The sequence below is a fragment of the Aphelocoma coerulescens genome, chromosome 1A (genome assembly GCF_041296385.1).
Source record: "Aphelocoma coerulescens isolate FSJ_1873_10779 chromosome 1A, UR_Acoe_1.0, whole genome shotgun sequence".
NCBI classification, from domain to species: Eukaryota; Metazoa; Chordata; class Aves; order Passeriformes; family Corvidae; genus Aphelocoma; species Aphelocoma coerulescens.
The window spans coordinates 1,453,008-1,470,922 of NC_091014.1; the positions used below are offsets into that span (position 1 = coordinate 1,453,008).

The window sequence follows — 17,915 nt, forward strand, 5'->3', positions numbered from 1 at the left end:
CCACGGGACACACCCGGGGGGCACTGGGGGCTGTCAGACGCCCCCTCCCCCCGATGCCACCCCTCCCATCCACCTCCCCGCACCCCACACCACGCCGGGCCGCGTTCGGGCGGGCCGTCCCCGCCGCGTTTATTCCCGCCCCGCGGGGGGCAGCGGCTCGTAGGCGTCCATGTGTCCCCGGACGCTGCGCGCCAGCTCCTCGGCCGTGCGGGAGCGGCCGTAGCAGTCCCGGCAGAGCCCGTCGGGATCCACCAGGAACGTGAGCACCGAGTGATCCACCACGTAATCCCCGTCGGCGTCGCGGGGCCCGGCGCTCACGTACACGCGGAAGGCGCCGGCCGCCGCCCGCACCTGCTCGGGGGTGCCGGTGAGCCCCACGAGGCGCGGGTGGAAGTCGCGCAGGTACCGCGCCAGCGCGGCCGCGTCGTCGCGCTCGGGGTCCACGGTGACGAAGAGCGGCTGCACGGGCGGCAGCGCCGGGTCCCGCTCCAGCAGCCGCACGGCGCGGCTGAGCTTCTCCAGCTCCTCGGGACACACGTCCGGGCAGTGCGTGAAGCCGAAGTACAGCAGCACCCAGCGGCCCAGGAAATCCGCCTTGCTCCGCGCCGTGCCCGCCGTGTCGCGCAGCTGGAAGTCGCCCTGGCCCAGCGCCAGCGCGCGGAGCTCTCGGAGGCGGCGGGAGCGCCGCTGTTGCTCCTTCTGGTGCCGCAGGTACAGCCAGCCCCCCGCCGCCGCCGCCGCCGCCGCCCCCGCCGCCGCCAGCCGCTGCCGCAGCGGCAGCCGGGCCGCACCGGGGGGCACGGACAGGCGGCGGCGGGGCGGGCGCAGCGCCGGGAGCAGGGGCTGCGCGGGGCGCAGCGACCGCAGCAGCATCGCCGGGGGCTGCGGAGAGCGCGCGCTGCGGTCGGGGGGGCGGCAGCGGCCCCTGCCACCCTGTCCGGGTGGGCTTTGAGCCCAGTCCTGTCCCCCCAGTGCGCTCTGAGCCCCTCATGCCACCTCTCCTGGTGCCCCTGGAGCCCCCGCTGCGCTCCCCAAATGTCCCCTGAGCCCTCCCTGCTCCCTCCTGGTGCCCCTGGAGCCCCCGCTGCGCTCCCCAAATGTCCCCTGAGCCCTCCCTGCTCCCTCCTGATGCCCTTAGACCCCCACTGCGTTCCCCAAATGTCCCCTGAGCCCTCCCTGCTCCCTCCTGACACCCTCTCACCTCAGCCCTGCCCCCTAAATGCCCCCTCACTCCCACCCTGTGCCCTGCTGCTCTGGACCCCTGGACCTTCCCCCCAAATGCCCCCTGCCCCACCTCCTGCTGCGCTGTGGACCCGCAGCCCTGACCCCCGAGTGCCCGCTGACCCCCACCCTGTACCTGCTATCCCTGGGCCCCCCCCGCCCCTTCCTGCCGCCCTCTCACCTCCCCGCCCCGCTCCCCCAAGCCCTCATCTCCCCCCTCCTGCGGCCCTCGGACCCCTCCCCATCCCCCCCAGTGTCCATCCCCGCTGACCTTTGACCTCGCCCTGTGACCCCGCGGCCCGTCCGCCGCCGGTCCCGCCCGGAGCGGCCGCGCCGCTGCCGCCGGAACCGGAAATACCGGAGGGGGCGGGGCCGGGAAAGGGGCGGGGCCGGGAAAGGGGCGGGGCCGAGGGAGGGGGCGGGGCCGAGGTGGAGGCGCCGCCCTGGCCCCGCGCATTCCCCGCTTCCACCGCTAGGTGGCGCCACGGCCCCGCGCCGCCGCCGCTCGTGAGGGAGCCCGCGGGAGGGAGTCGCGACATGGCCGCAGGATCGGGATCACCGCGGTTTATTGCGAGTCCCGGCACGGCCCGGCGCGGCTTCCGAGGGCAGGATGGTCTCGGCCACCAGCGGCGGCGGGTCTCGGGGCGGCTCCGGGCCGAGGCACAGCGCGTCCTGCAGCTCCCGCAGCCCCTCCGCGCCGAGGGTCCCCTCGTGGTGCACCCGCAGCCAGGGCTCGCCTGAGGGAGCGGGACGCGGGGGCGACCGTGAGGGACACCGGGGCGATCGGGGGCTTCGGGGGTCCCTGAGCCCCCCCTTACCTGCCCGCAGGTGCTGCCCGGTGCCCACCAGCAGCTCGGCGCCCACGCGGGGGTTCACGGGGTCCCCGGCCCGCGCCCGGCCCGCGCCCAGGCCGTGCAGGACCCGCGCCAGGGGCAGCGCCCGCACCTGCTGCACCCAGCCTGGGGGGACAGGGGCCGGGGGGACACGGGGTCAGGGGGACACGGGGTCAGGGGGACAGGGGGTCAGGGACATGGGGTCAGGGACATGGGGGATCCCCAGCCTGGGGGGACAGGGGCCGGGGGGACACGGGGTCAGGGGGACACGGGGTCAGGGGGACACGGGGTCAGGGACATGGGGTCAGGGACACGGGGTCAGGGACACGGGGGATCCCCAGCCTGGGGGGACACGGGGCCAGGGGGACACGGGGTCAGGGACATGGGGGATCCCCAGTCTGGGGGGACAGGGGCCGGGGGGACACGGGGTCAGGGGGACACGGGGTCAGGGACACGGGGTCAGGGACATGGGGTCAGGGACATGGGGGATCCCCAGCCTGGGGGACAGGGGGCCAGGGGGACACGGGGTCAGGGACATGGGGTCAGGGACATGGGGGATCCCCAGCCTGGGGGACAGGGGGCCAGGGGGACACGGGGTCAGGGACATGGGGGATCCCCAGTCTGGGGGGACAGGGGCCAGGGGGACACGGGGTCAGGGACACGGGGTCAGGGACATGGGGTCAGGGACATGGGGGATCCCCAGCCTGGGGGGACAGGGGCCGGGGGGACACGGGGTCAGGGACACGGGGTCAGGGGGACACGGGGTCAGGGACACGGGGTCAGGGACACGGGGTCAGGGACATGGGGGTCAGGGACATGGGGGATCCCCAGCCTGGGGGACAGGGGGCCAGGGGGACACGGGGTCAGGGACGTGGGGTCAGGGACATGGGGTCAGGGACATGGGGGATCCCCAGCCTGGGGGGACAGGGGCCGGGGGGACACGGGGTCAGGGACACGGGGTCAGGGGGACACGGGGTCAGGGACACGGGGTCAGGGACATGGGGGTCAGGGACATGGGGTCAGGGACATGGGGGATCCCCAGCCTGGGGGGACAGGGGCCGGGGGGACACGGGGTCAGGGGGACACGGGGTCAGGGACACGGGGGTCAGGGACATGGGGGTCGGGGACATGGGGGTCAGGGACATGGGGGATCCCCAGTCTGGGGGGACAGGGGGTCGGGGGGACACGGGGTCAGGGACATGGGGTCAGGGACATGGGGGTCAGGGACATGGGGGTCAGGGACATGGGGGATCCCCAGTCTGGGGGGACACGGGGTCAGGGACACGGGGTCAGGGACATGGGGTCAGGGACATGGGGGTCAGGGACATGGGGGATCCCCAGTCTGGGGGGACACGGGGTCAGGGACACGGGGTCAGGGACATGGGGTCAGGGACATGGGGGTCAGGGACATGGGGGATCCCCAGTCTGGGGGGACACGGGGTCAGGGACATGGGGGTCAGGGACATGGGGTCAGGGACATGGGGGATCCCCAGCCTGGGGGGACACGGGGCCAGGGGGACACGGGGTCAGGGGGACACGGGGTCAGGGACATGGGGTCAGGGACATGGGGGACCCCAGCCTGGGGGGACAGGGGGTCAGGGGGCACGGGGTCAGGGACACGGGGTCAGGGACATGGGGGACCCCCAGCCTGGGGGGACACGGGGCCAGGGGGACAGGGACATGGGGGACAGGGACATGGGGGTCAGGGACATGGGGGTCGGGGACACGGGGGTCCGGGACATGGGGGACCCCAGCCTGGGGGGGACACGGGGGTCAGGGGGACAGAGGGGGGGACAGGGACATGGAGGGACATGGTGGGGACAGCTGCGGGATGTGGGGCAGGGGGCACAGGTGAGGACCCCCAGAACAGGGGATTGGGAACCAGGCACCCCCGAGGCGCAGGGTGTGGGGCGGGGGGGTTTGGGGACCCCCAAGCACAGAGGATGGGGGGCAGAGGTGTGGGGGTGAAGACCCCCAGGGGGGTCCTGAGCATCCCGGGGAGGAGCGAGGAGTGGGTAGGGGCAGGAGGGGACGGATGGGGCCACTGGGAATGGGGGGAACGCTCAGCGCCCCGGAGGGGTACGGGGTGGAGGGAGGAGGGGGGATTTGGGGTGGAGGATTTGGGGTGGGGGTCCCCCTCACCTTCCTGCAGCGCGGGCAGCTCCTCGCAGACCTTGGCCTCTCCCAGGAGCTGGCGGCGCTGGGCGGGGGTCCCGGCGCAGAGACCCCGGGCGGTGTCGGGGGGCACCCCCTGCGCCCCCAGCATGGCCTCGAACGTGCCCAGGGCTGATCCATCGTCCAGAGCCCGGGCCAGGCGCTCACGGCCCTGCTCGGCCCCCGCGGCCATCCCGCACTGCCACAGCAGCACCCCGCCTGCACCCCAAAACCGGGCACGGGCTGGGACCCCCCTCACCCCCAAACAGCGCCCCGCAGCCCCCCTGCTCCATCCCGCACTGCCACAGCAGCACCCCGCCTGCACCCCAAAACCGGGCACGGGCTGGGACCCCCCCTCACCCCCAAACAGCGCCCCGCAGCCCCCCTGCTCCATCCCGCACTGCCACAGCAGCACCCCGCCTGCACCCCAAAACCGGGCACGGGCTGGGACCCCCCTCACCCCCAAACAGCGCCCCGCAGCCCCCCTGCTCCATCCCGCACTGCCACAGCAGCACCCCGCCTGCACCCCAAAACCGGGCACGGGCTGGGACCCCCCTCACCCCCAAACAGCGCCCCGCAGCCCCCCTGCTCCATCCCGCACTGCCACAGCAGCACCCCGCCTGCACCCCGACACTGGGCACGGGCTGGGACCCGCCCAGGGACCCCCCAAACACCGCCCCGCAGCCCCCCTGGGCACCCCCGCACCCCCGCTCGGCCCTGCGGGACAGGGAGGGGGAGAGGGGGAAGGGGAGGGGGGCAGGGACCCCAGGAGGGGCTTAGGAGGGGACAGAGAGTGTGAGGGGGACCCCGGGGTTAGGGGGTGCAGGGGGACCCGGGGTTGGGGGTCAGGACCGGACACAAGACCCGTATCTGTGGACCCGTGTCCCCCCCGTGTCCCCCCTGTACCCTCCCCGTGTCCCCCCGTGTCCCCCGCGTCCCCCGCTGACCCAGGGCCGTGACCAGGTGTCGCAGGTCGGGGTGTCCCCATTCCCTGTCCCCCCGTATCCCCCCCGTATCCCCCCCGTGTCCCCCCCGTGTCCCCCGCGTCCCCCGCTGACCCAGGGCCGTGACCAGGTGTCGCAGGTCGGGGTGTCCCCATTCCCTGTCCCCCCGTATCCCCCCCGTATCCCCCCGTGTCCCCCGCGTCCCCCGCTGACCCAGGGCCGTGACCAGGTGTCGCAGGTCGGGGGGGCCGCGCCCCCCCAGGCACTCCAGCGCCTCCAGCACCTCCAGCGCGTTGCCCACGGCGCGGCCCAGCGGCTGCTCCATGCGGGTCAGCAGGGCCGCCGTGCGGATGCCCAGCTGTGTGCCCACCTCCACCTGCGCGGGGACACGCGCGGGGTGCCGGGGACAGCGAGCAGCGGGAGCGGGCAGGAGGGCGGGCAGGGACAGGGACAGCGGGCAGGGATAGCGATGGACAGGGACAACAGGCGGGAAGAGAGGGCAGGGACAGCGGGCGGGGATGGGGACAGCTGGGGATGGGGACAGCTGGGGATGGGGACAAGCAGGGACAGGGAGAGCGGTCAGGAGAGAGGGCAGGGGCTGGGACAGTGAGAGGGGACAGCGAGCAGGGGCAGCGGGCGGGTCGGGCAGGTCGGGCGGGGGTCCCGGGGGGTCCCGAGGGGTCTCACCAGGCTCCGCGCCAGCTCCCGCGCGCTCTCCTGGGTGGGGTACAGCGCGGCCCCCCCGAACTTCACATCGAGCACCAGCGCCGAGAGCCGCTCCGCCGCCTTCTTGCTGAGGATGGAGGCTGGGCCGGGCGGGCGGGGGTCACCGCCTGCGCCCCCTCCCCGCGCCCCGCGCCCCGCGCCCGCCCCGTCCCCGCGCGGCCGTACCGGTGATGAGGGGCGGGCTGTCCACGGTGGCCGTGACGTCGCGCAGCCCGTAGAGCACCCGGTCGGCGGGCGCCAGCTCCGCGCTCTGCCCCACGATGCAGCAGCCCACCCGCGCCAGGATGTGCCGCATCTGCGGGCCCCGGCGGCATCCCGGGGACGCGCCATTGGCACCCCACTGCCAGCCCACTGACGCCCCGTTGGCACCCACACCCCACTGACACCCCATTGGCAACCACACTCCATTGCCACGCCACTGGCACCTGCACCCCGCACCCCATTGCCCCCCACGTCCCATTGCCACCCTATTGACACCCCACTGGTACCCACATTCCATTGGCACCCCGTCGCCGTCCCACTGGCACCCCATTGGCACCTGCACCCCGTCAGTACCCCACCGGCACCCAAAACCCACGGACGTCCCATCAGCACCCACCCCTCCCCTTCAGACACCATCAGCACCCCATGGGCACCCCACATCCCACTGCCACCCCGCCGGTACCCCACTGGCACCCCACGGGCACCCACACAACCCGTGGGCACCCCATGGGCACCCCACTGGCACCCCACACCCCTCTGGAGCCCCGGTGGCCCCAAGCCCGGTGCCTGCAGGGTGTTCCCGTCCCTCACCCCTCACCCCCCGTCCGTCACCTCCTCGGGGCTCTGGGACACGCGGAAGCCGGGAATGGACTCCAGCTTGTCCAGGGTGCCCCCGGTGTGGCCCAGCCCGCGCCCGCTGATCATGGGCACCTGGGGGGGGGCACAGGTGGGCACAGGGAACTGGGGGACACTCCCCTGTCCCCGCGCCACCCCGGGTCCCCCTCACCTTGCAGCCGCAGGCGGCCAGCGCGGGGGCCAGGGCCAGGCTGACCTTGTCCCCAACGCCGCCGGTCGAGTGCTTGTCCACCACCAGCCCCTGCCAGGCGGGCGGCCAGGCCAGCGTCCGGCCCGAGCTGGCCATGGCCTGGGTCAGGGCCAGTGTCTCACCCGCGTCCATGCCCCGCAGCCGGATGGCCATCAGCATGGCACCTGAGGTGACAGCGCCCGGCCGCATGTCACCTCCCTGGTGCTCTCCTGTGGAGCCCTGACCTGCCCCGTGGCACCCGGGGACACTCCGGGGTCGCCTCAGTGCCCTCCCCAGGACCCCCCTGGCCATGACCCTCTGCCACGTCCTGGGGTCCCTCTCTTGTCCTCCCAGGGTGGGCCCCAGCCGTGTCCCCTGCCCAGGACCCCCCGTCACCTCCCGGGGTTTCCCTTGCAGTCCCCGCACTGCTGGGACCCCCCTGCCCCGGTGTCCCCCTGTGCCCGTGTCACTGTCCCGGCCATGTCCCCCCGGCCCTGCCCGCGCTCCCCGCCCCGTCCCTGTCCCATTGCCGCCTCCCCGGCCGTGTCCCCGCTCCACGGCCCCCGGGCTGTCCCCGCGCCTCCCCCCGCACCGATCTGTCCCTGCTGCGCGGTGCCCTCGGTGACGCCGCGCACGAAGCTCCGGATCTCGGCGTCCTCCAGGCGCTCCCCGTCCCGCTTCTTGCGGATCAGGCTGGGGAGGGGAGTCGGGGGGTCCATCCCGGTCCCGGACAGCTGGCACCCCGGTTCGGGACAGCTGGCACCGCGGTGTGGCAGCAGGGACACCCCGAAGTGGCACCGATGGCACCGAGACCGCACGGCCGCGCCCCGGTTGCTCGGAGCCGCCACCCCGAGCGCGCACGGCCGCTCCCGATTCCCGCACGGCCGCTCCCGATTCCCGCACGGCCGCTCCTTCCCCGGCGCTGCCGGGACCTGCCCGTGCGTGCCCCGTGCCCCGTGCCCGCTGCCCGGCCGTGGACTCTGATCCCGGGGCAACGAACTGGGCACGGGAGACGCCGCGGCGGGGGGGAAGGGGGGTGACACGAGGGGGTGACACGAGGGGTGACACGAGGGGTGGCTCCCGGGTCCCCCATTCGCCGTGGACACTCACAGGTGATGCCCGGGGGCTCTGCCCTGCCAGGGACCCCCCCCCATCCCACAGATCCCACAGAACGCGGGGAGTCCCCAAGGCGCGGTGCTGACGCGTGTTCCCTCCCTGTTCGGTGTCCCCAGAGCCCCCCATGCCCCGGGGTCCTGGGTGGGATGGGATGGATGAAATGGGGATGGGAAGGGATGGGACTGGAGCAGGGAGAGGGTCGGCAGCACATCCCTCACCCCTGGCACGTCCCACCCCACCGTGGGATCCCCCACTCCGTGGCCTCGCCAGGGCCTCCCTCGGGATGGGGGAAGGGCGGCTTTAGGGGGGCCGGCGCCCCCCGCTCCCCCTCCCCCCTTCCCGTGCGACGCAGCGGGACACCAGGAGAGCGAGCGAGTGTTGCTGCAGCTCGTGTTTGTCACAGGCGAGCAGTGTCACGCACGTCCCCGCTCCCCTACAGGCGCGGGTCCATCACGGGGATCACCATTTCCGAGTGGCGCACGCCGAAGGTCTGTCCTTGTCTCTGGCCCTGTGGGGGGACAGAGGCCGTGTGAAGGTGGGGGGCTCTGCGTGCCTGTCCCGCAGCCGTGTCCGTCCCCGCTCACCTGCTGCGGGGTGTAGTCGCTGGGGCCGGGGGTGATGGAGGCCTGCCGGGGCCGGGGCCGCCCTGCCATGGTGCAGCGCGGGGCCCGGGCCATGTACACGTCGGTGTCCACGGTGTTGTAGTTGAGGGGTCCTGGGGTCTGCGGGGAGACTGGGGGGTGATGCGGCCCCCTGGACCCCGGTACCCCACACCCTCGGTACCTTGGACACCCAGCACCCCACACCCTTGGCACCCCAACCCCCGGACACCCAGCACCCCACACCCTTGGCACCCCAACCCCGGACACCCGGCACCCCACACCCTTGGTACCCCACACCCTTGGCACCCCAACCCCCGACACCCAGCACCCCACACCCTTGGCACCCCAACCCCGGACCCCCAGCACCCCACACCCTTGGCACCCCAACCCCCCGGACACCCAGCACCCCACACCCTTGGCGCCCCAGCCCTCAGACCCCGGCCCCCCACACCCTTGGCACCCCAACCCCCCGACCCCTGGTACCCCAACCCCCCGACTCCTGGTGTCCCAGCCCCTTGGGACCCTGATGCCCCAGCTCCCCACCCCCCTGTCCCTCCAGCCCCCCATCCCGGTGCCCCCAGCCCCCCCGGCCCCCCACCCTAGTCTTGTAGTCGAAGATGCTGGGGCCGCGCCCTGTCAGGCTGTACTGGGGGGCCGATCTCTTGTTCACCAGGCCGGAGCCCATCACGGGGGGCAGCTGGTAGCTGGCAGGGCCTGGGGGGGGACACGGCTCAGGGGGACACGGGGGGGTTCCCCCTCCCAGGGGTGGGGAGGGAAGGCTCTGCCCCGGGGTGCTGGGGGGGCTCAGCCCAGCCAGGGGATGTTGGGGGGCCCAGCCCAAGGAGGAGATGGGGGCCCGGCCCAGCTCAGGGGGGTGATGGGGATTCCAGCCCAGACCAGGAGGACTTTAGGGGGTCCCAGTCCAGGTGGGATCATGGGGGTCCCCAGCCCGGCCCAACACCGAAGGAACAAGGGGTTCCCAGCCCAGGTAGGGTTAGGGATAGGGATAATGGGGGTCCCAGCCCAACCCCAGGGAGATGACGGGGCCGCAGCCCAGGGGGACGCTGGGGTCCCATGGCCGCCCCTGTCCCACCTGGCGTCTCCTGGGGTGTGTCCGGGCGGCCGCGGAAGCTCATGGAGCAGGCGGGAGCCGAGGGCAGGGTCACCCTGTCCGCCCGCTCCGGGCGATAGTACGCTGCCGGGGGCGGGGGTCAGCCGCGGGCGCTGCGCGGGGGTCCCGCCCCGGGGCTGCCGGCCCTCACTCACTCCCTCACTCCCTCAGTCATTCCCTCACTCACTCCCTCACTCACTCACTCACTGACTCCCTCACTCCCTCACTCACTCAGTCATTCCCTCACTCCCTCACTCCCTCCCTCACTCCCTCACTCCCTCACTCCCTCCCTCCCTCCTTCACTCCCTCACTCATTCCCTCACTCCTTCCCTCCCTCCCTCCTTCCCTCCCTCACTCCCTCACTCACTCCCTCCTTCCCTCACTCCCTCCTTCCCTCACTCCCTCAGTCATTCCCTCACTCCCTCACTCCCTCACTCACTCCCTCCCTCCCTCACTCCCTCCCTCACTGTCTCACTCCCTCCCTCACTCCCTCACTCACTCCCTCACTCACTCCCTCACTCCCTCACTCATTCCCTCACTCTCTCACTCCTTCCCTCCCTCCCTCCTTCACTCCCTCACTCCCTCACTCATTCCCTCACACCTTCCCTCCCTCCCTCCTTCCCTCCTTCCCTCACTCCCTCCCTCCCTCCTTCCCTCCTTCCCTCCCTCCCTCACCTGGCCCAGGTGTGCTGCTGCCCGGCCGGGCGGCGGGGCGGCCGCCCATGCTGAAGGCGGGCCCTCGCTGCTCGCCGCGGGCGGTGAAGCCGGCGGGCACCAGGTACTGGGGCCCGGGGGAGCGCGGCTGCTGCGAGCCCCCCGCCCGCTGCCCGAAGGTGTAGGCGGGGGCGCGGCGGCTGGCGGAGTCGTGCGGGTCGCAGCCTGGGGACGGACAGGGGGGCTCGGTGGGACGCGGGCCCCCCCCCCCCGGCCCCGCTCTCCCGCGGGCCCCGCACTCACCGATGCTGCCGGGCAGCTCGTACTTGGGCCCGGGGGTGCGGAACCAGGCTGAGACCGCCGTCCGGGGCCGGTGGGGTCTCCAGGGGCCCACCCAGCCGTCGTTGGACATGGGGGGCTCTGCTGGTGGCGCCCCCGCCCCAGGGCCCTCGGGGGGAGACCTGAGTGCCCGCAGCGCGGCTGCCCGGGGTGGCGGCGGTGGTGGCGGTGGTGGCGGCGGTGGTGGCGGTGGCGGTGGCAGCGGCGCCGCGGTGACAAGTGACACGGCGGGGCCGCCGGCGCCGGCAGCGGCAGCGTGGTGGCCGCGGTGTCACAAAGGCCGCGGGGTTCCAGGGCGGTGACACCCCCGCGCTCAGCACCCCGGGGTGACAACGGCGACAGCGCCGCGGAAGGAGCGCCGGGAACCCCATGGATACGGCCCGGCACCCCATGGATACACCCCAATGGATACGTCCCGGCACCCCATGGATACACCCCAATGGATACGTCCCGAAAATGCACCCCGTGGATACATCCCGAAAATGCACCCCATGGATACATCCCGAAAATACACCCCGTGGATACATCCTGAAAATGCACCCCATGGATACATCCCAAAAATGCACCCCATGGGTACATCCCAAAAATGCACCTCGTGGGTACATCCCGCCACTCCATGGGTACATCCCAGCACCCCATGGATACATGCCAGCCCCCCATGGGTACATCCGGAAAATGCACCCCATGGATATATCCTGAAAATGCACCCCATGGATACATCCCAGCCCCCCATGGGTACATCCCGAAAATGCACCCCATGGATATATCCTGAAAATGCACCCCATGGATACATCCCGGCCCCCCATACATTCACCCTCCGCAGCCGATATATGAACCCCCCGGAACCCCATATAGGACACCCCCAGGACCCCATGGATGCATCCCAAAAATACACGCCATGGGTACATCCCGAAAATGCACCCCATGGGTACATCCCAGCACCCCATGGGTACATCCCAAAAATGCACCCCATGGGTACATCCCAACGGCTCTGGCCGCTCCTGCCTCGTCCCTGCTGGGCGGGACACGGGGACAGCAGGGGACAGGAGGGACATGGAGACGCAGGAACACAGGGATGGAGGGGCTGGAGGGGACATGGGGGGACACAGGGACACAGAGGGGGATATGGGGACAGGAGGGGACATGGGGACACAGGGACAAGGGGACATGGGGACACACGAGGGGATATGGGGACACAGGGAGAGGGTGACGGGGGTGACGGGGACATGGGGGACATAGAGGGGGTCGTGGGGATGTGGGAACATGGGAACATGGGGGGGCGTGGGAGAGGGCAGAGGGACACGGGGGGACAGGGGGGGACACGGGAACACAGAAACTGGCTGAGACCCCCAGGGGCTGCCTTGGGGACACCCCCTGCCCTTGGGGACACCCCCTGCCCGTGGGGACACCCCCTGCCTGGGGACACACCGTGCCTTGGGGACACTCCCTGCCTGGGGACACTGCCAGGCCTGAGGACACCCCCTGCCCTTAGGGACACCCCCTGCCCTTAGGGACACCCCCTGCCCATGGGGACACCCCCTGCCCGTGGGGACACCCCCTGCCCATGGGGACACCCCCTGCCCGGGGGGACACCCCCTGCCCTTAGGGACACCCCCTGCCCGGGGGGACACCTGTGGTCCTGCCCCCAGGGGCTCTGGGGCCACGCGGGGTCCCTGTCCCCTGTCGGTGTCACCCGTGGGGCACAGACTCAGCAAAGGGACACGGGGGGGTCCCGGTGCTTCGGCCGCTTTATTGGGGGGTCCCGCTGTCAGAGGGGGCAGGGGCTGGGTGTGGGGCAGGGGTCCAGAGGTTGTGGGGCTGGAGGTGGGACTGGGAGGCTGGGGTTCGGGGGTGGTCAGGGGGCTGCGGTTTGGGGGGTCAGGATGCAGGTTGGGAGACAGAAAATGTGGGGTTTAGGGGTCAGGAGGCGGGATTTGGGGGGCGGGATATGGGGTTGTGGGGCTCATGTAGTAGGGGGTGGGTTGGGGACAGGTTTGGGGGGAAGGAAGTGGGGCAGGTGGTGGAATTTGGGGGGCAGGAGGTGGAGTTTGGGGGGGGCAGAAGGTGGGATTTGGGGGGCAGGAGGTGGAGTTGGGGGGGGCAGAAGGTGGGATTTGGGGGGCAGGAGGTGGAGTTTGGGGGGGCAGAAGGTGGGATTTGGGGGGCAGGAGGTGGGATTTGGGGGGCAGGAGGTGGAGTTTGGGGGCACAGCAGAGCAGGGCAGGACTGGGAGCAGGCTTTGGGATCCGGGACGGGGGTTTGGGGTTTGTGGGGCAGGACACGGGGTGGGGGTCAGGCGCAGGGTCGGGGGCTGCACGGGGGGGGGCAGCCTGCAGATTTGGGGGGCCGCGGGGGGGCCGCCCCTCGCCCCCCTAGGCCGGGTATTTGCAGACGAAGGGTTTGCGCTCCCCGCAGGCCTCGCCCTCCCAGGCCATGAACCCTGCGGGGACACGAGCCAGGGCTGGCACCGGGCACACCCCGGGCACCTGACAGCCCTGAGCCCCCCGGACACCCCCTGGGCCCCCCGGACACCCCCAGACACCCCCTCAGCCTCCCGGACACCCCCTGAGCCCCCCAGATGCCTCCTGTCACCCCCTGAGCCCCCTGGACCCCTCCTGAGCCCCTCTGTCCCTCCCTGCCCCCTGAGCCCTCCGGACACCACTCGAGCCCCCCTGTGCCCCCCTGAGCCCCCCCGACCCTCGGGTGCCCCTCACCAGCTGTGTGCAGGGCTGTCCCATGGGAACACTGTCCCCGTCCCCATCCCAGGGACCCCCCCCAGCCCCCCGACCCTCCCTGGACCCCCCTCACCGGCCGAATCCTCCAGGGCGATGCAGGGCTGGCCCTTGGGGCCATCGTCCCCGTCCCAGGCCCAGTAGCGCCGCGGGGACCCGTCAGCCCAGAGCCAGGCCTGGCGCTGTGACGGGGACAGACGGGTCACACGGGGACAGGGGGACACGGGGGACGCGTGGGGAGGACGGGAGGGACAGGGGGACAGGTGGGACAGGGGGACAGAGGGCACACAGAGGATGGGGGGACGTGGGGGACACATGGCACACATGGGACTGGTGGGATGGGGGGATGGGGGAACACCTGGGACAGGTGGGACAGGGGGACAGATGGGACACGTGGGGTGGATGGGACAGGTGAAACAGGGACAGGGAGGACAGGAGGACACGGGGAGACAGGAGGGCCAGGTGAGGCAGGTGTGACAGGTGGAACAGGAGGAACAGGGAGGACACGGGGGGACAGGGGGATGGGGGGACAGGGAGAGCACGGGGGGACAGGAGGACACGGGGGGACAGGAGGACACGTGGGACGGGAGGGATAGGAGGACACGGGGGGATGGGGGGACAGGGAGGACATGGGGGGACAGGGGGACACGGGGGGACAGGGGGGACAGAAGGACACGGGGGGGACAGGGGGACACGGGGGGGACAGGGAGGACACGGGGGGACAGGGGGACACGTGGGACGGGGGGGACAGGGGGACAGGGGGGACAGGAGGACACGGGGGACAGGGGGACAGGGGGGGACAGGAGGACACGGGGGGACAGGGGGACACGGGGGGGACAGGGGGGACAGGGGGGACAGGAGGACACGGGGGGACAGGGGGACACGGGGGGGACAGGGAGGACACGGGGGGACAGGAGGACACGTGGGACGGGGGGGACAGGGGGGACAGGGGGGACAGGGGGGACAGGAGGACACGGGGGGACAGGAGGACACGGGGGACAGGGGGACAGGGGGGGACAGGAGGACACGGGGGGACGGGGGGGACAGGAGGACACGGGGGGACAGGAGGACACGGGGGACAGGGGGACGGGGGGGACACGGGGGGACACGGGAGGACAGGGGGGGACAGGAGGACACGGGGGGACACGGGGGGACAGGGGTACGTGCAGCAGCGCAGGCGGGGGTCACACAGGGGACAGGCAGGGGCCACCGGGATGGCACATCAAGGTGTGGCACCCGGGCCCCGCCCGGCCGCGCACCCGCCGGCGCAGCCCGATCCAGACGCCGTCCTCCTTGTCCCGGTCCCGCCCCTTGTCCCGCTCCTCGTCGTCCTCCCCCCGCCGCGGCCGCCGGGCGATGAAGGCGGCGAGCGCCCGGTGCTCCTCGGGGCTGTGCAGCGATGCCAGGTGGCCGCCGCCGGTGGCCTGGCACCACGCCTGGGGACACGGCCACGTCCGGACGGGGGTCCCGGGGGACCCCCAGCATCCCCCTCACGCCCCCCGCCCCCCCCCGCAGCACCCACCTCAGCCTTCCTCCAGCTCAGCTCCTGCCCGAAGTAGCCGTAGCAGTGTCCCCCGAAGGACAGCCACCCCCGGGGACACCTGGTGGCCTGGGCCCCTGCGGGGGCGGGGGTGTCACTGGGAGCCCCCCAAACCCGGCTGGGGCCCCGCGGGGGCGGCTCTGGGATGGGGGGGGGGGGGGTTCAGGGCACCCCCGGCCCTGTTTGGGGGGCTGAGGGTGGGGGAAAGGGATGGGGGTGGGAGGCAGAGGGGGGGCGGAGGGGGCTGGGGGCGGTTTGGGGGATCAGAGTGTGGTGGGGGGGGGTCTGTGTGAAATGTGGGGGTCTCAGCGTGCAGTTGGGGGGTCTCAGGGTACAGGGGGGTCTCAGGAGGCAGTTTGAGGGATCAGGGTGCAGTGAGGGAGGTTGGGGTGCAGTTTGGGGGTCTCAGGGAGCAATCTGGGGGTCTCAGGGCGCAGTTTGGGGGTCTCAGGATGCTGAGGGGGAGGTTGGGGTGCATTTTGGGGGTCTCAGCGTTCGAGGGGAGGTCTCAGGGTGCCGTTTAGGGGATCAGGGTGTATTGGGGGAGGTTGGGGTGCAGTTTGGGGGTCTCAGGATGCGGGGGGGGGGTCTCACCCGGCAGGGAGGGGGGCAGCACGAGGCACCCCAGCAGGCAGAGCCCCAGGAAGGCGGCGGGACCCATCTTCACCCTTCCTGCAACGGGGGGGCTGCAGGGGGCACCCACCCCTGCCCCGGCACCCCCCACCCAGCACCCACCGCCTCCTCCAGCACCCCCCAAGGGCCCCCCAGCCCAGGACGTCCCCAGCGCCGCTCACCCAGCGCCCCCCACCACCTCCTCCTGCCCCAGCCCCCCCCGGACCCCATTGCCTCCCCCCGTGCTCCCCACAGCAGCACCTTCAGCCCCCCAGCACCCCCCAGCACCCCCCAGCCCCCCGGCACCTCGGCAGCTCCGCGGCGGCTGAGCGGGACAGGGACACCCCGACACCTTTATAGGCGCCGAGGGGTGCGGGGGGGCCGGGAGCACCCACTCGTGGAGCCGCGGGCGCCACATCAAAGGGACGCTGACGCCGGCACCCTCCTGGGCACCGCCCGGGCCCGGGACACCCATCCCGGCCCCCCCGAGCCCCCCGAGCTGCCCCCGCTCCGGGGGTGCCGGGGCAGGGACCCCCGGGGGGAGCGGGCTGCGCTGCGGCGCCGCGGGGGTGGGGTCCCGGGGTCACCCTGACAGCACCCGGGGGTCCCGGCGGGTTCTGGGGTCACCCCACGGGGGGATGGGGGTCACCCACCGGCGGGGGGGGGGGTCACGGCCACTGCTCCGTGTGAGACCCCCCCCCCCCCCGCCGGGAAGGGGACACACGGGGGGACACGGGGGGGACACGGGGGGGACACGGGGGGGACACGGGGGGGACATTGGGGGGACGGGGGGGACACGGAGGGGACACGGGGGGACACGGGGGGGACACGGGGGGGACACGGAGGGGACACGGGGGGGACACAGGGGGGGACATGGGGGGGACACGGGGGGACACGGGGAGACACGGGGGGACACGGGGGGGACACGGAGGGGACACAGGGGGGGACACGGGGAGGACACGGGGGGACACGGGGAGACACGGGGGGACACGGGGGGACACGGGGGGGACACAGGGGGGGACATGGGGGGGACACGGGGGGACACGGGGAGACACGGGGAGACACGGGGGGGACACGGGGGGGACACGGGGGGGACACGGGGGGACACGGGGGCGTGCCCCCCACCCTGAGTGGGGGGAGGGGGGGAAGGTGCCGGGGGGTGCCGGGCCCGAGGCTGGGCTGGGATCTGATAAGGGATCTGATAAGGGAGGGGGAGCGGCTGCGGCGGACACGGACCGAGGGACACGGACCGAGGGACACGGAGTGAGGGACACGGACCGAGGGACACGGACCGAGGGACACGGAGTGAGGGACACGGAGTGACATCTGAGGGACAAACCAAGGGACACGGACCGAGGGACACGGACCGAGGGACACGGAGTGACATCTGAGGGATAAACCAAGGGACACCCACCGAGGGACACGGACCGAGGGACACGGACCGAGGGACGCCCACCGAGGGACGCCCACCGAGGGACACGGGCGGCTACGCACGCTCGAGGGTCCCAGCCCAGCCCACCCAGCACCCAGCGGTGTCCCCGAGGTCCCCACGGCACCGAGGGCAGTCCAGGGCCCGGCCCCGACACCCCCCGGCCGTGGGGGCTCCGGGGAGGACAAAGCCCGGCGTGGGGACAGGGGTGACCCCCGGCTCAGGCTGCAGGACACGGCCCCGGTGCCGCGGGGGCCCGGGGACCCCACGGGACTCTGCCCGGGCGGGGGGTGCCCGCGGGGCCGGGGTCTCCGTCCCTGTCCCCTGCCTGGCCCCTCTCCTGTCCCCCGTCCCTGTGCCCGCTCTGCCCGCTCTGCCCGCTCTCTCGGGGGGTCCCTTGGCCCCTGTCCCCTCTCTGGGGCTGTCCCCTGTCCCCGTGCCCGGCCTGGCCCCTCGCCCGCCGCTGGCTCCGGGCTGGCGGCGCCGGCTGCGGGCGGCGGCGGGGAGGGAGGGAGGGCACGGTGCCAGCGCGGTGCCACCCGGGGCGCGGCGACCCCCGGGCCGGACACGGCCGAAGGGCTCTGCACAGGGCCCGTCCGAGCCGCCGTGCCCCGCTGGGCACCCCCGTCAGCGGCTGGGATGGGCACGGGGCCGGGATGGGCACGGATCACCGGGATGGGCACGGATCAGCGGGATGGACACGGACCTGGGGATGGGCACGGATCAGGGGGGTGGGCACGGATCAGTGGAGTGGGCACGGATCACTGGGGTAGGCACGGATCACTGGGATGGACGAGGATCACTGGGGTGGGCACGGATCAGCGGGACGGGCACGGATCAGCAGGATGGGCACGGATCAGCGGGATGGGCACGGATCTGTTGATGGGCACGGATCT

The 17,915-nt window shown here is 72.9% G+C and overlaps 4 protein-coding genes across 4 annotated transcripts; all 4 read right to left on the minus strand.

Moving 5' to 3' along the window:
- Positions 1 to 100: 100 nt before the first annotated feature.
- On the minus strand, positions 101 to 1,760 carry SCO2 (synthesis of cytochrome C oxidase 2). Its single transcript, XM_069003750.1, is given in 4 exon segments — positions 101 to 882; positions 1,493 to 1,525; positions 1,528 to 1,664; positions 1,718 to 1,760. Coding segments are annotated over 4 exon segments (966 nt in total). The 3' UTR covers positions 101 to 129.
- Positions 1,728 to 7,807, minus strand: TYMP (thymidine phosphorylase). The gene is made up of 9 exons (XM_069003803.1): positions 7,477 to 7,807; positions 6,867 to 7,069; positions 6,692 to 6,790; positions 6,044 to 6,173; positions 5,840 to 5,958; positions 5,366 to 5,528; positions 4,197 to 4,427; positions 2,040 to 2,180; positions 1,728 to 1,958 (listed from the first exon to the last, which is right to left on the minus strand). Exons 1-9 carry the CDS (start codon positions 7,601 to 7,603, stop codon positions 1,777 to 1,779), a joined length of 1,395 nt encoding a protein of 464 aa, XP_068859904.1. The 5' UTR covers positions 7,604 to 7,807; the 3' UTR covers positions 1,728 to 1,776.
- Positions 7,808 to 8,433: 626 nt separating this feature from the next.
- Positions 8,434 to 10,779, minus strand: CIMAP1B (ciliary microtubule associated protein 1B). Its single transcript, XM_069003804.1, has 6 exons — positions 10,671 to 10,779; positions 10,389 to 10,592; positions 9,696 to 9,797; positions 9,201 to 9,316; positions 8,585 to 8,722; positions 8,434 to 8,508 (listed from the first exon to the last, which is right to left on the minus strand). Exons 1-6 carry the CDS (start codon positions 10,777 to 10,779, stop codon positions 8,434 to 8,436), a joined length of 744 nt encoding a protein of 247 aa, XP_068859905.1.
- A 1,635-nt stretch (positions 10,780 to 12,414) lies between these two features.
- Positions 12,415 to 15,639, minus strand: LOC138104449 (dromaiocalcin-1-like). Its single transcript, XM_069003751.1, is given in 6 exon segments — positions 12,415 to 12,471; positions 12,989 to 13,146; positions 13,515 to 13,614; positions 14,686 to 14,874; positions 14,961 to 15,055; positions 15,573 to 15,639. Coding segments are annotated over 6 exon segments (666 nt in total).
- Positions 15,640 to 17,915: the final 2,276 nt, after the last annotated feature.